The sequence below is a fragment of the Thermobia domestica genome, chromosome 8 (assembly GCF_964235325.1).
Source record: "Thermobia domestica chromosome 8, izTheDome1.hap1.1, whole genome shotgun sequence".
Taxonomy (NCBI): Eukaryota; Metazoa; Arthropoda; class Insecta; order Zygentoma; family Lepismatidae; genus Thermobia; species Thermobia domestica.
In genome coordinates this window covers 27,643,103-27,659,340 of record NC_137461.1, presented here as the reverse complement: position 1 = coordinate 27,659,340, position 16,238 = coordinate 27,643,103, and the positions used below count along the sequence as shown (strand labels likewise).

Genomic DNA, 16,238 nt, shown 5'->3' with positions numbered 1-16,238 from the left:
TAGACGCTGATCTCGATTAAACTGTTGTTCTGAATGTTTACGATTGATGTAATAGATTCAGTTTTAATGAACAATGGCAATCTGAAGCACAAAACCTCCCCGGTTATTCTATAGACTCAGAGAGCTGCAATCCCAGGACAGAACCTCATCTATGTTAAAAATTTGATCGAAATCGGTCGGGTGGCTCAAGAGATATAATGACGCAAACATAGTCATTTTCATTTATATATATTTCCAAAGCATGCATTAGAATTTTTCTTGTCATTATTTTAATGCAACTATATGTTATTACTAAATATATACATATAGCAATATATAGAATATTCTACATCGAATAAATCTTCGTGACGAGGTTTTATACTGTCGACATTTCTTCCCAGGAGAGATTACGTCCCGCGTAGTTTAGGTCAGGTGAGATTCTGTCACGAGATCAATGACCACGAGGTTTAGACCAAGCGAGATTTTGAGTATGGCAAGATTTTCGAATGCGAAGTTTTGGGGGTGAGGTTTTGGCTCGGTGAGATTTTGATCTGCGAGGTTTTGGCCAGGCGAGGTTTCGGGCTGCAAGATTTTGGGCGGCAAGGTTTTTGTACCCAAACGGCCGGTGACAAACCTCGACGTTGAGAAACCCGAATTCCGCACAGGTATGTCCACCGTGGTAGCCAATGATGCGAATGCAGTAATTGTCAGAGCACAAAATTCCAGAAGAGCTTCCTCGTGGTTAAGCGGTAAATGCACGCTCCTTTAGCGAGGGTACGATCAGGGTTCGATTCCATAGTAAGGCCTATGATGTAAATATGAGAGCAACCTATGTATATTAAATTTTATAATTTTTTGTAAATATAATTTTTAGCATCTAAACAGAAAATAGCCAAAGCTAGTTTCCTGGAAGATCAAAATAAAAGGTAACAAGCATGAAAGTATGAAAACCGACTTCAGAGAAAACAAATCTCAACACTTTTCGTCCCAATTTCGGCTCACTTAATCACTGTCGAGCAGGAATCTTGGCAGTTGGCACGAGCATAATGGCTATCTAAGATCTAGGATTAGCAACCTGTATATCGTCAGTATAACCTTTTTCCTATTGTTATGTTGAACAGTATAAGACAAGAAGTTCTTTGAAGACGAAGGTGTTCCGTAGGCAGGATTATTCTTATTCTCAAACTTCTCAAAAGTCTTTAAGTATCATGTTCACAATTCACTTATTCATTATTTAGTAATTCATTAATGTGTATTATGTAAATTATATTGAATTAGCTTATTAAAAGATGCATCTGTATTTATTTTGTTTTTCTATACTACCGTCTGTTATAGATAGTATTCGATTCCGTAGTTTTCTCGATTTGATACGTGTTAATAAAGACTTCCTTTGTTTCCATTTAATCTACATGATCAATAGACACAATAAGCATTAGTGCATATTCTTGAAGTTTTTATAATTTCCAAAACAATAGGTTTACAAAGTGGCTAAGCTGATTGGAATAGTTTCTGAAATGATCAGAATTATCTTTCACGATCTATCATTTCTCAAGATAGTCGTTTCAGTAATATTATTTTAGTTCTATTTTCCCTGGAAGTAATATGTACAAAGGAGTATATTGTGATATGTCCCTAATTCTCTGACGTATCCTTATTTAAATATGATTACTTTATGTATCTTTCTTTCGTGATTTACAGAAGAAAAATTCAGAGTAAAGTTATCCATATTACCTTTAGTGTTGAATATTTCCTCGCTAGATGGCACAACTGACTTTCAACTAAGTAGAGATTACTCAAACGTTCCTGCAACACAGGTTCAATGCACATCTTATTTTTCAAATATCAATAATGCATTATTAATATGATTAATAAAGAAAGGGACTATGAAGGAAGATGTATATATAAACGCTCGATTCAAAGCGGGAGACCTGGGTTCGATTCTTGGTGGAAACTCATGTGGTTTAGGTGCCATTGTAAGCTATAAGTCCACGTCTTGTATAGCTTCAGTGCTGGATGACTCCAAATCAATCAAGGAGAATTATAGTGTAATATCTCCAAGACAGTGTGTATCCCCTTGACAAGATGAAAAGAGAAAAGCAATATCGACCTATTTGTGTGTTTAGGTTTGACGTTTGATGCTCATTACCAGCGCGATAATCGAGTCCAAATATGCCAATGGAACCATAAATTTCTTGAGAGGTTGACGTTTTGTTAATTTTCATCCCAGGTCCTGTTGTGAACTAGAATTTATCTATAGTATATGTTGTCACAGCGAAAATAAACTATTTCCACTCATCAGTCCCACCACCAATGGCTGCACCAATCTGGCCAAAAATTCAGCTATTGCAGGAATTTGTCCATAAGAAAGTTTTTCTCGTGAGTAACAATGATTTCTTTCAAAATCTCGTTGAAAATAATACCAAATATCACAAGATGTCCGCAATAAATACATCAACCAAAATCTGCAATCTCTATTACAGCTTGGAAAGCCTGGTAGACCGAAAAAAATCGAACCGCAGACTACTTCTTAAGCAACCTGACCTAGTTTTTCGTCTCCTGACATTAGAGCGAGGGGTGTGTTAGTGTGATACCAACAGTAGTAGGTGATTGCGTGCTACAACTGACTTAAAGTAAATAATATAAGTAGAATAGCCTTATGTTGTTATTTTAACAAATTAGATATTAATGTATTAGCAAAACGTCAATATTCTTACCGAAAATCATAAATTGCTACATATCCTGCCCGGCTAACTACCAGGTTATCATAAAACAAGTATCGCTGTTCAGAGAATTCTGGAGACGTAACCACTTGACAGAATACAACCAAACTTGGTAAGAGTACATTTGGGAACATGCAGAAAGCGAATGGTATAGAAAATAAAATTAGTTCCATTTTTCGCCGCCAGAGGTAACTGTGGCGCTGTATAACACCAAGTAAGTGTAAAGTGGAAGAAAAATGACACTAGTGATGCTAAATGATAAGAAAGGCTGTATTTACCTCTCCTGTGGGTCTCGTGGCATTGATTACCAATGCTATTAATATCCCGTGGTCAGTGGTGGATTTACGGGAGGAGGGGGGTTTTGAGCTCAATCGTCCCCTTAAAATTCTTGGATATCTTACGAAAACGAAGTTAAATGTTAGTCTTTCCTGTGCCCATAAAATGCAAGCTCCCTCGAAAATTCCAGGAAAAGATTAGTGTCAAATCTCGCATCCAGAGGTTATTGTGTTTCTGTTCAATGTTAAGTACGGTAAGTGTGGTATGGAAGACAAATGATATTATTGATATTCAATGAAAGTCCGTAATTATGGCCCCGTGCGACGCATGGTATTGATTTGTACTCTTATTAATAATACCGTGGTGTAGTGATGTGTTATGGGCGATATTGATGATGATGTGGGGTTCTGCCCAAAGGCAAGTCTTTGACGTGAAGGTCCTTGGGCAAGGAAAACCCACGGTGACTAGTACCGTATGAGGTGATGATGACGTTATAAATACGAGACCTGCAGATTAACATGGGATTCGACTCACGTGTGTCTTCACTAGAAATGAACCCGGGTCCGCTTGATCACAAGGCAAAGAATGTGAAAAGAAAAAAGAAACAAACACCGAATCAGCATCCATTCACCTCTTGCACATTGTGGCGCACAAACCCGTATCACTGAAACACACGCAGGCGTGAGTAAGCACTTGGGAGAGATAACTACAACCTTTCTTATCATTTAGCATCAGTCAATTTTCTTCCACGCTGCACTTACTTGGCGTTGTACAGCTCCACAACTACCTCTGGTGGCGAAAATTGGAACTGATTTTGTTTTCTACACCAATCGTTTCTGCATATTCCCAAATATACTTTCGTTGCATTTTGTCGAGTAGTTACGTCTCCAGAGGTGCCTGAACAGCGATACTTAAGTATTATTTTATGATAAGCTGGTATATACAGTACATACAAATTTTGCTAAATTGCCCATCATGATATCTAGCGTTTAGATTCGTTTTTCTCTCATTGTAAAAATAATTTCCACCGCCATTGAAAGCTATATTACTTGTAGGGACAGACAACGTAAGGGGTCAGATGTAGCATCACATGATTAATAAAGAAGGAATAGGCCGTTGGCGTCAATATTTCATACTTGAAGTGAAGCCATGATCATCAGAAGTAGTAAGAGTTGTGTTTAGCGAAAAGCTATAGTATAGAAACATCAAAACTTTTAAGTTATCAAAGCATACTTAGCAAGTGGAATATAATTATTACTATTATTTTATGCCATCATAGATCTTGTAATGCTTTATGATCACCATAGATACAGCAGTAATAAGCATATGTTTGAAAAGCTTGTCTAATACACTTTTGAAGTGGTGTATGTTGGGGTGAGTGATACTAACTGGTTGGATATTTTGAGAACTATTCATTTCAACGAAATAGGCGCAAACTAGGCTAAAACAGATGACGTGATTTGCTGCTACTATATAGAATATTCAAAAGTCGTTGCGAAGACCGAAACTATCCTTTTTTATCCAGAAGTCAAATGTAACCACATCACGATCCAGTACTGTACATCCAGAGATATTGCAATACTTCCAATCGATTCAAAACCATGTCAATTAAATACACAGGTTATATTACAGGATGAAAGAATCAGAAACCAATGATTCTCAAAGTGATTAGATTTCCTCCCCCCAGTCTTTTCAGTATAAAGGCCATAAATGCCCAAAAGAGAATTAAGAGGTGAACTCATCACCAACGAAAAAAATATTGAGAAAATGAAGTCTGGTGATCTGGGAAAGAATGCCTACTAATATAGACGTAGTAAGTACAGTGCGTTCCACTAGCTTTCGAACCCGAAAAAAAGTTATAATTTCCGAACAAATATACATAGGAAAATGAAATTCACAATACACGTACTTTGTTTTATGCTGAATACATGACCATCACAGCAGGTGCTGAAAGTGTCCTTCCTGGACGTCAAGACATGTTTGTACACGGCGTTCCATATTGTGAAAAGTCCGATGTAGAATCTCCGGTGTGATCTCATGAATCGCATTCTCAATGTTGTTTCGCAACTCTTGTAGTGATCGTGGGTTGTTTCTGTAAACACAACCTTTAAGAAAACCCCATAAGAAGAAATCAGGTGGTGACAAATCTGGGGATCTTGGCGGCCACAATCCTTTGGAGATTATCCTGTCACCAAAAAAGGACTAAATTTCTGCCATGGCCACGTTGGAAGTATGGCATGATGCTTCGTCTTGTTGGAAATAACCGCGACGCAGTTCTTGATCGTCCAGCTGATTCACAAATTCACTGAAGATGTGTAAGTAAACTGGTGTGTTTACTGTATCTTCAAAGAAGATGGGTCCAATGATACGCTGTCGGGAAATTGCACACCAAACTCCCACCTTCAAGGGATGAAGTGGAATCTCATGGTACACATGCAGATTTTCGGCGGCCCACACCCGAGTATTCTGCGAGTTCACATAACCGGAGAGATGGAACCAAGCTTCATCTGTGAACCAAGTATAGTCTAGGATTCCTGGATTGTCATGCAACAAAGCTTGCAACCAACGACAATACATCACGCGCTTATCCCAATCTGTAGTCTTCAACTCCTGGGCAACTGTAACGCGATATGGAAACAGCTTGGCTCTTTTGGCGGCTCTTTGCATAGTTGACTTTGACATTCCTACCTCTTGTGATAATCGACGCAGGCTCTTCTTAGGGGACTGCAAAATACGTTGCCGCACATTCTGTACTGTCTCCTCGGACATCCGTGGACGCGCGCCTCCATGTTCCGTAAGCAACGTTCCTGTTGTCTCGAACTTGTTCACCACATGATGTATTGATGATTTCGATGGCCCTTTACGGCATCCAAATTCACGGCAAAATTCACGTTGAACGGTCTGATACGATCCCGATATCCAATATTTTTTAACAATGAACACGAGTTCCTGTACGGTGTACAGAACCATCCTCGTGATGCAGCGACTCGAGTCACACTAACGTACGCGAACCACGCCAAGCAGCACTTCCCCTGGCGCCACCTATCGTCTTTGTTTTGACGTGTGCGCTTCTGTTCCACCCTTTCTCGTGTTTAGCATGAAACAAGGTACGTGTATTGTGAATTTCATTTCCTTATGTACGTTTGTTCGGAAATTATAACGTTTTTTTTTTCGGGTTCGAAAGCTAGTGGACGCACTGTACTATCTTTTAATCATTATCTGGATCTCCCACTTACGTTATCTCACAACAGTAATTCCATTACAGACTTTAAAACGAGTTCCTGGATTTATATGAAGGAAATATCTACTGCAGTTTTGATAAAATATCAAATACTTTGATGAAGTTTGTTCACTTTATCCAGACAAGTTTTCAGTATATAGAAGCGTAGAAGACAGACAACTACAGACCGCCAAGAAGAAGTTGTAGTATAATAAATTGTTCTTTTCAAATAATTTATTCATTGCACCATCTGTCCTATCCTGTTGAGGGAATAGCTGAAAATATATATATATATATATATATATATATATATATATATATATATATATATATATATATATATATATATATATATATATATATTTAAAAAAAGCTGGATTGTCGAGCCATTATGACTGACAATTTAACAATTTTACGTTTTCTTTGTTCTATAAAGTCTGAAATAGAATGTAATTTGCGTTGCAGAGTAATAAAGCAATAAATGAACAGATTGCTTTTGTGACCAAAATGCTTGACTTTGTGCCGAGCAGTTATAATTGAGAAATTAACAATTTTACATCTCTTTTACGTCCATGTTCTTCAAAAATTCTGTTCTTCAAGAAAACTTGCTGTGATCTGGGTTGCAAGGTAATGAAGGACTAAATTTTGCCGGCCCCCCTAAATTTTTGCTGGCCCCCCTAAAATTTTCACGGTAGGCTTGCAAATAAACTATATTATGGTGATAAACTATAGTAACGTTGGATTGGGCCCCCCTAACTTCAGCCGGGCTCCCCCTACATTTTTGGGCTGGCTACCGGCCTGCATCTGTTCCCACTTTACTCTGCTTTTGGAAGCTTGAAATGACAGCTGAATATCGTATTCCAATTACTTTCAAACATCCATGAGCTAATGATGTTTTAAAATATTTCATAACAAAATAAACATGAAGCAAGTGTTAACGAAAGAATGTCTTTATTTAGTACTGTACATTGGCAGGAACTATGAAGTATTCTTGACTAGATTTTTACGTACCAGACAGACTTAAATGTAGGAAGTTAAGTGCATAGGATTTTCTAAAGATATTTCTACATGATGGACGATGTTCATTATTCACCTGTAAATAAATAATAAGGAAAATCAATAAATTTATTCCATCTTAAGGAAACTATATCAATTAAATTAAGATAATTAGACATACATTCATAACATATAGTCTAGTCTAGTCTAGTCTTGCATACTTTACGTAGTGAGTGCCACATATTCCTGCAGCCGTAAGTAGAAAAAAAAATAATACTTAAAACTTCAACTAAAGATTTCAGTTGGGAAAAGAGAATTCATATTTGTTACATTTAATTTCATCCATAGGATAAAGCTGCCTTCACACCAGGATCTCGTGAGCCGCTCACGTGAACATGTAGTATGAAAGCATTGAATACTTTTGAGCCGCACAGAAGATCGTGATACTAAAATGGCAGCCATGATAGAGCCAGAAGAAGCTACAGTTTTAATCTTGGCGATAAATTGCAAGAAAAAAAGGAAAAGAAGATATACAACAATGTGGATTCATCCTATAAATCGATAAGAACTGGAAGAATGTTCATTTTACAATCTGTTTTCTGAAGATGAAAGAAAACTTTTCAATTACTTCAGGATGTCTATATCTTCGTTTGACGAACTGCATAATACACTTTGTTTCAAAAAGAATATACGTATTTCGAATGCATATATTTATTAAACTTTGAGACATACGAATATGAAATTTTACACAAGTATTTATGAAACTCTCAAGTTCAAATTACAGTTCAAAGTTCAAATTACAGATATTCAATATGTCCTCCATCAGCGACACGAACAATATCACATCAATACTCAAATTCCTCCCACAGTCGGGCAAGAATGTCCTGCGCCACTGATGTAATGGCATTACGGATCTGGTTCTTCAACTCTTCCAGGTTCTGTGGGAGTGATGATACATAAACATTGTCTTACAGGAAGAAGTCACTCTACAGGAAGATGTCACAGGGTGCAAAATCCGGTGACCTTGGAGGCCAGCTGAGACATGCTAAGTCGCCAGCTCCTTGACGACCAATCCAACGATTCGGTAGAGTTTCATTCAGATATTCACGCACTTGGCAACTCCAGTGAGGGGGTACCCTGTCTTGTTGAAAAATAAAGTTGTCTTCGTGCAGCCTCGGAAACAACAAGTTTTGTAACATAGCGAGATACTGCTGACTGTTAACCGTGTTTCCATTAAAGAAGAATGGGCCGTAAACAGATGATCGGGATCTCGCACAAAACACATTGACTTTGGGCGAATCTCGTACATGTTCAATGACTGCATGTGGGTTCTATAGGCCCCAAATTCGAACATTTTGTTTGTTTACCTGATCACTAACAAGGAACACCTGATCACTGAACAGGGTGCATTGTACAAAAGTGTTATCATAGTCAATAGCATCCAGAATCTCGTTACAAAATGCCACACGTTTGCGTTTGTCATCAGGACGCAGAGCTTGTAACAGCTGTAACTTGTACGGCTTCATAACCAACCGACGTTTCAAAACACGCCAAATTGTTGTTGTCGGCACCCGTAACTCCTGACTGGCACGACGAGTTGATTTTGAAGAACTACGTTGAAAAGCAGTTTGAATTCGTGCAACATTTTCTTCAGGAACACGAGGGCGGCCAGGACCCTTTCCTTTACATACACATCCTGTATCTACAAACTGTCGATACCATCAGCAAATGCTCCACCCATTCGGAGGATCAGTTTGGTACCTCAACCTGAAACGTCTTTGCACTGTAATGACGGAATTGCACTTCGCAAACTCGAGAACACAAAATGATTTCTGCTGCGGAGTAGCCATTTTAAACATATGACGGTTACCAAGCAAAACAGAAGACAACTGACAGCTATCGGCTATTAATATAAACTAGACTATGTATTCGTTTCTCCAATAGCCGAGCCGAGGCGCAGCGATCGATAGTTTGGACAAAATAATTCTTCGTAATATGCATATTCTTTTTGAAACAGGGTGTAGTATAAAATGTGCATTTCATTAGAGTAACACCAAAATGATAAAATTTTCAACATCAAATATACCGCATGTACACTTTTCTTCATTCCAACTGAGTTCAGGCTCACGTGTCAAGGGCTCTCATAACATTGAGTGTTATTTTCTTCCCCGTCATCAGCCTGCTTGAGCCAGCTACCGGCGGAGTGATCTTTATAGCAGCTCAGAGCTGCAGCTCACTTACATGTGGGAAGGCGTACATTCAAGACATTGTAAAGCTAAAAGCTGCAATTCACGCTAGCGCCTCATAGGATCCTAGTGTGAAGGCTACCTAAGGATACAGAGCTTTCGAAAACGAAGTAGGTGCTCGGATTTTTTAAAACAAGACTGTACATAGATGCAATAAATTTAGATGCACTAATCAGGATAATGTGTGCATAAAAATAGATGTGGTGGAACCAAAACGAAAATCAACAAAGATACGAAAATAAAAAAAGGAAACGGTACGGTAAATGAAATAGAAATAATAAGAATAAAAGTTTGTGCCATACCGCTGATTGGACTAGCTTATATTTTATTATTCAATTTCAACAACCATCTAATTACTTATTTTATCAATAGTTTACCCTAACTTATATTACAATACACATTGATAACAACAGTATTAAAATTTCTACAATGTAATTAGCGTCTAACAGAAAAAAATATCTAAAGGTTTAGAAATAGTAGAACTAAATCGTGCCTTGCATCCACTAAAAAATTTCATCATCTTCAGGATTAATACGACTCTAAATAAAGGACACGTTTTCATGACATCACCATGGATGTCATTGGTATTTTGCAACGGAATATTTCATGAGATCTACTTGAATGTCACTGGAACGCAAGGAGTTAAGATCAGGGGTAAAAGTGAGGGAGAATGCGGCGAGACGCCGTCCCTTCACTTCCAGAAAATATCTGTGTCGTCCCCCCACTTTGTAAAAGATTACAATGGGCAAAGATAGGCACGGGGGACCACTGGCGTCTCTGGCATGTAATTTTTTGGGGGAGGGGGGCATCAAAGGAATTGATTTAAATGGTACTGCCTAGCCCAACCTGTTTATTAATTGCGATTCCATTTGTTACCTTTCTGCTTACCTTCACTGACCCCCTAAGGTATATCAAGAACTCGATTACAATCGTTTAACAGCCTGAATATTATATTGCAAATAAATATAATTATTATTATTATTATTTATATGATATTCTGTCGTTAGTAAATAAATTAAATTAGAATAAAATATTGAATATTTTGTACTTCAAAATATTGGAGGGACGCGTTCCTCTCGTCCCCTCGCTAGAGACGCCCGTGCGGGGAACGGAGTGATGTCATGCGTCCCCCTACCTTTTCAGATTTACTTTTGCCCCTGGTTAAGATGAACCTCATACTGAAGGATACGCTAATTAAGCGTTGTTGTGTTATGGCACCAGGAAGAGGACAATCTAATGAGATATAGATCAAGAGTATAATCAACTGTTAAAGAATTTACTTTTTATAAAATCATTATAATGTACAAGGATAAAACTTTCACCAATAGATAGGTGACATCAAGCTGAACGAAACTGGTGTTTGGAAATATATTCTGATGCGTAGTTTTTGAGAAAAATGAATTTGATACCGTCAAATAGCATGTTGTTCATTGGCATTATGATGCAAGTTGATGAAAAATTATTCTGCTGAATAGTTTGTTTTAATTATTTATTTACGGACTGTATATGAAAATATATTGTTAAGTACTAAATTGTATCTTTTTCTTGTTTGATTGCTTTTAACAGTGACCCTGATACTACTTATAATATGTAAAGAAATAAACATTGCATGATTAGTCATAATTATAGTTGTGCGTTACTCACCTGTTTCACCCTGTTCAATGGCACCGCCAATTTATCAACCTCATCCTTCAGTACCATAATCATAGTTACTACCTCCAGGACCTTGCTCACCAGGAACTTGACCGCCAGGACTTTGTCCGCCAGGGCCTTGCCCACCAGGACTTTGTCCACCAGGACCTTGCCCGCCAGGATTTTGCCCTCCAAAAGATCCATCATCATAGTTTGGACCACCTTCGCCTCCTGGACCTCCTTCTGGGTAGTCACCTCCTTCTCCTGGGCGACCACCATTCGGTCCACAAGTGCATCCTTCACCTGGAGGTGGTGGAGGAGGACCTCCTTTGCGGCCCCCAGGTGGACCATGACCCCTACCTTTACCTCGTCCACCCTTACCGCGTCCACGTCCACCTGGTGGCCCTCCTCGCCCACCTGGTGGTCCTCCTCGTCCACCCTGTCCTCCTCCGCCACCCTGCCCACCTTCCTCGTCTTCGTCAAACTCAGATTGACCTTGTGGTCTACAAATACTCAGATCAACCTACAAAAAAGAAACCAGTTATGTACTCCAAATTCTTTTAAAGCCTGTGACAAACATCTTGGCATTTCAGCTAAACGAATAAAACGCAAGCTCTGACGCGATGTTGCCGAGTGCTAAGAGGTGTGGCTATGGCTAAGCAGACGAACTACAGCGCGATCAGGTGGCAGAGGATAGGCGTGGATGTGTACAAAATAAACGTGGCAATACCGCTGGACTCTCATTTGCTAGCAGTATTTAAAGGATACTTGGAGCGCCGCCTTCAAATGCCAAGATGTTTGTCACGCCGTTCAGTTCAATAAGACAAGACAATAAAATTATGTACGAATTAATAAAACCATTGTAGCATCGTCAAGACGCGTTCAACTGAGGAGTACAAGATTGAAATCTGATTGCGTCATGTAATATTATTGATGGACAAAAATTACTGTATGTTGCCTTTCCTCATAGTACAATCCCATTGATTACCATTTGATCATCATTTCTCAAATTATTCTATTTGAGGGACTCAACTCACAGGAAAATCCTATCTGGCCTATGGCCTGCCCTACTCATTAGGGTGCATCGAATTTCCACTTTTTTAAAATTCAGCTTACCCTTAGTGATATTTTTTTGCAAAATGGGCTCCATATAACGTGTAAAAAATTGCAAGTCGATTGGTCAATATCTTTAGGTGTCACCAACGGTCGAAAATTTTTAAATTTTGTTAAAAAATAAATGTTATTTTTTAAAATGTCAAATATGTACTTTTATGAAATATGGTTATTTTATGTGGTTTTATTTCTGTAAAAAGTGTATATTTTACGTGAAAAAAATTTCAGCTTGATCAGTCAAGTCATTCAGGTGCTACTAGTGGCTTAAAATATGGACAAATGTGTCCCTACTTTTTCATTTTTTTAAATTAAGTTGCATTGTTTGTGATTCATCTGGATCGTTAATTAGATAAGAAAGATTTTGTTTTACATCTGCAGCTCTTTGCTTATTTCCAAACATTAATGATGGAGATAACCCAGAACTCACCACCAGAAGGTGGTTGCAGTTCGAGTTCCGCCCACCCATATATACTAACTAGCAGCGTTCACCCCGCTTCGCTGCGGTCACCCCGGAACGCAATAAACTTTGTTACTTAGATAATTTTTACTTTTTCGCTTTCAAGTGATATGATAAAAACCATAGAAGATTGCAGTAAATGTTAACATTATATCGCCTGTCATTTATGTTAACCCGCTACGCTTCGCTGCGGTCACCCCCGAACGCAATAAACTTTGTTACTTAGATAATTTTTACTTTTTCGCTTTCAAGTGATATGATAAAAACCATTATAACGCCTGTCATTTATGTTAACCCGCCGAGTGACACGGTCATGCGGGTTGCATATACATACGTTTATTTTTATACCTATGATGAACTAACAAAGGATTTGTACGTAATGGACACCTGAATGGTCAATTATCTCAAGACACTGGTAATTGAAAATTAAAGTGATATGATAAAAACCATCTAGGGTCCAAATCCTAATAACCCCCCAAAAATAAAAGAAATTGGTTCAGCCGTATTAGCGTGATGAGCGGACAAAGGATTTGTACGTTCTCTTTTATATATATAGAATGTTGCATATGGTAGTGCAAGTTCATATCGTTACTCTTTTACCTCAAATTGTCTTCCAAATTAAATTCTGGTATGTTTCTTCTTGATTGTAGTGTTGCTAGGACAAATCTATGTCGTGCTTCTTGCTCACATACCGCTGATGCCGCTTGTGTCACCAACTTCATTCTTTCTACAGCAGGAGTGTGACAGGGTAAGGATGTAATAGATTCATCAGCCATTGGAACCGTCTTTACATTTTCTCTTAGCTTCTGCAGGCTCAAGTGTTTTGTCGGTGGTGGCTCCATCAGCGTGCATGTTGACCAATTAATCATATCAACATAGTTTGTCGCTTCTAAGTTGATTTCAGGGACGACGAATTCTCGTACCGGTACGCGATCACCAGATTGGGTCATTTGTCTTGCTTTCAGGACTCGCCTTCAGCCAAGCTCTCGTACTTTTAGCATCTTGGTCAGTCAACATTCATAGAAGTAGGTTCTCAGGATGGCAGTACCACGCATTTTTACGGATCACTGGATCAATTATTTTCCTGTATTTCGCTTCCATGTGGCAAGTCGTGATGAGCTGCCACAAATGACGAGCTCCTTCTGCAAACGATGGATTACGGATCACAGCAAACCAGAGTGGCGCGTAGACCATCATGATGTATTGGACGATGTTTTTTTAAGTTCATTAGTGGATTCTTCTGTTCCTACGTACAAACGTAAGACTCTACTTGCTGTAGTTAGCCATCTGGCTTGATGAATTTTACCAGGCTTCATGTGAGCTAACACAACGGGGCATTCTCCTGAAGAAACCGCTTGGCAGATATTCAGCAAATATTTTTGATCTGTGCTTAATGAATCCTCAGTGAAGTTGAGGTCCCAGTCTACTAGAACGGGCTGAAAACTCTGGAGTGGCAATTCTTCGCAGGTTGGAAGTGCTGATCCTATCGGTCCTCTAAATGTATTTGGTCCAGTAGACTTGTCATCTATAAATTCAATCAAATGTCGAAATGGGAGTTCATTCGTGTGAATCATACAGACGATTCTCTGAAGGGGTTTGTTCAGGAAGACTTCAATATGTGCCATCGCACCATTCTTCCGACCAGTGTTGGTAGCAGTACCATCGCAACTCAAAACAACCAGATCTGACAGGGGGATATTTTGATCAACAAAGAACTTTGTGATGGCAGCCCGTATGCTCTCTTCTCTTCCTGTCGGCAACCTAACTCTCATTTGTTTAGAATGGCTAGTCTTCTCTCTTTCAAGCACAGGAAGAAACTCGACAGTGGAATCTGACTCTTTTCCCGATTTATTTTGTAAAGAAACACTATCGTTTTGTCTTCCGGAACTACTAATTTCATTGATCTTTGGTTGATTTTTCTGATCTCGATTTTTCCGCAATAAAAGTTTGACACGTTTCTGTGTCTCCTTTCTATCAAGTCCTGCCATACCCATCTGGTTCTTTGGTCAATTAAAAATGAAACCTCCAATTTAGGCACTTTCTTCTCCCTCGCACCAAGTGCAAGCAACCGGGTCGATGCATTTACAAAAAGCGATATCAAACAAAGTTTTGCTGGCGAACGCCTGGAATTCTGCAACTTTGGAAGCAAAGGAAACGGGTTTGTCCTAGAACTTTTGCAGCTGACGGACCTTTTTGTGATAATGTAAAATCAACTCTATAACCCGTTGCTCCCTCAAAATAGCTGCACCGCTGATTGATGTCTTTCCCCAAATTTGAATTACTTTCCTTGCCACTGAATGAGCTAGCACTTTAGCAGAGGGGCTGAGATGCTGCTTCCCATTTCGTGTTCTCTCTTTCCCACAAAAATTGCTTAAGAAAATCAGCGATTGTTGGAAGCTGACTAAAAGTGAATTCCACATTGAATCCAATGACCTTATGGACAACGTTCCTTACATTCAAACGTGACTTCTTTTTAGGTAACATCTTTACGGACACTTCACAGTTTATTCACCGAAACCAATTTTGAACAGTTAGACACTTTTGTCAACACAAGACTTCAACAAACTTGCCGCACCAAAAGCAATGCCGAACTGACACATTCAATGACTGCCGACAAACACAAGTAGGACGAAATCCTTCAAAAATGCACACAAATGCACACGTATTTTCACTCAAACACAATCAGCAACGTAAACAGTTTCCACATCAAACACTACTTTTTCTGTCTAGAAAGCAACACAAAATTACTCCTAATCTCATCTACAGACACACTAACAATGAGTCACTTTTTTTTCTTTTCCCTCGATGCTACTCCACTTTTCATTTTACAACAAACTCGCTTTTGGGCGACTGCATTCTATGCAGTGCAGGTGTTTTATCGAAAGGAATTCTATCTACAAAAATAATCACTTGTTATTTTTTTCGCGCTACGAACATAAGCTGGACAACTACCGGTATGCGTCTTATTTGATAACATTCATTCTACTATAAAGTCTATTTTTCTTTTACCTCGATTGCCCCATTTCTTACCTAATCTGCTGTTTATAAGAGACGAAAACTCGATTTTTTTTTTACAAAACACTGAATAACATCTATTTTTGGGCGTTTTGTTCGAATTTTAGGACGCTGGTGGCACCTGAAGGACTTGACTGATCAAGCGGAATTTTTTTCACGTAAAATATGTACATTTCTGACAAAAGTAACTACTAAAAATAAAACGTTTTCGTAAAAGTAAATGTGTATAATTTGTTTCTAAAAAATGTATTTCTTAACACATTTTTGAAACTTTAGGCCGTTAGTGGTACCTAAAGAAATTAACTAATCGGCGTGCGATTTTCTATATGACATATAGAAACCATTTCACAAAAAAATTTCGCTAAGGGTAAGCTGATTTCAAAAAAAGTGGAAATTCGATGCACCCTACTACTCATCTAAAAAAAATAAAATAAAAAATAAATTATGTAATTAATTTCTTTTTATCTATTGTATCCTACCGAGTAACTCACCTCCGAACACTTCCAAAAAATTACGTTTTAAAATCCCTCAATATCAAACCTCCCCTAGTGAGAAACAAAACCTCTGACCTAGTATTTTTGCAT

The 16,238-nt window shown here is 38.4% G+C and overlaps 1 protein-coding gene across 1 annotated transcript in view; it reads right to left on the bottom strand.

Annotated features, from left to right (window-relative positions):
- Positions 1-7,153: 7,153 nt before the first annotated feature.
- The window catches only part of LOC145691602 (uncharacterized), a 44,009-nt gene continuing 34,924 nt past the window's right edge, over positions 7,154-16,238 (bottom strand). Inside the window, exons 3-4 of the mRNA XM_081767005.1 lie at positions 11,082-11,592; positions 7,154-7,288 (exon numbers count right to left, since the gene is read on the bottom strand). Coding sequence (XP_081623131.1) covers positions 11,122-11,592 — 471 coding nt within the window. The 3' untranslated portion in view covers positions 7,154-7,288; positions 11,082-11,121. The remainder of the gene's footprint in view (positions 7,289-11,081; positions 11,593-16,238) is intronic.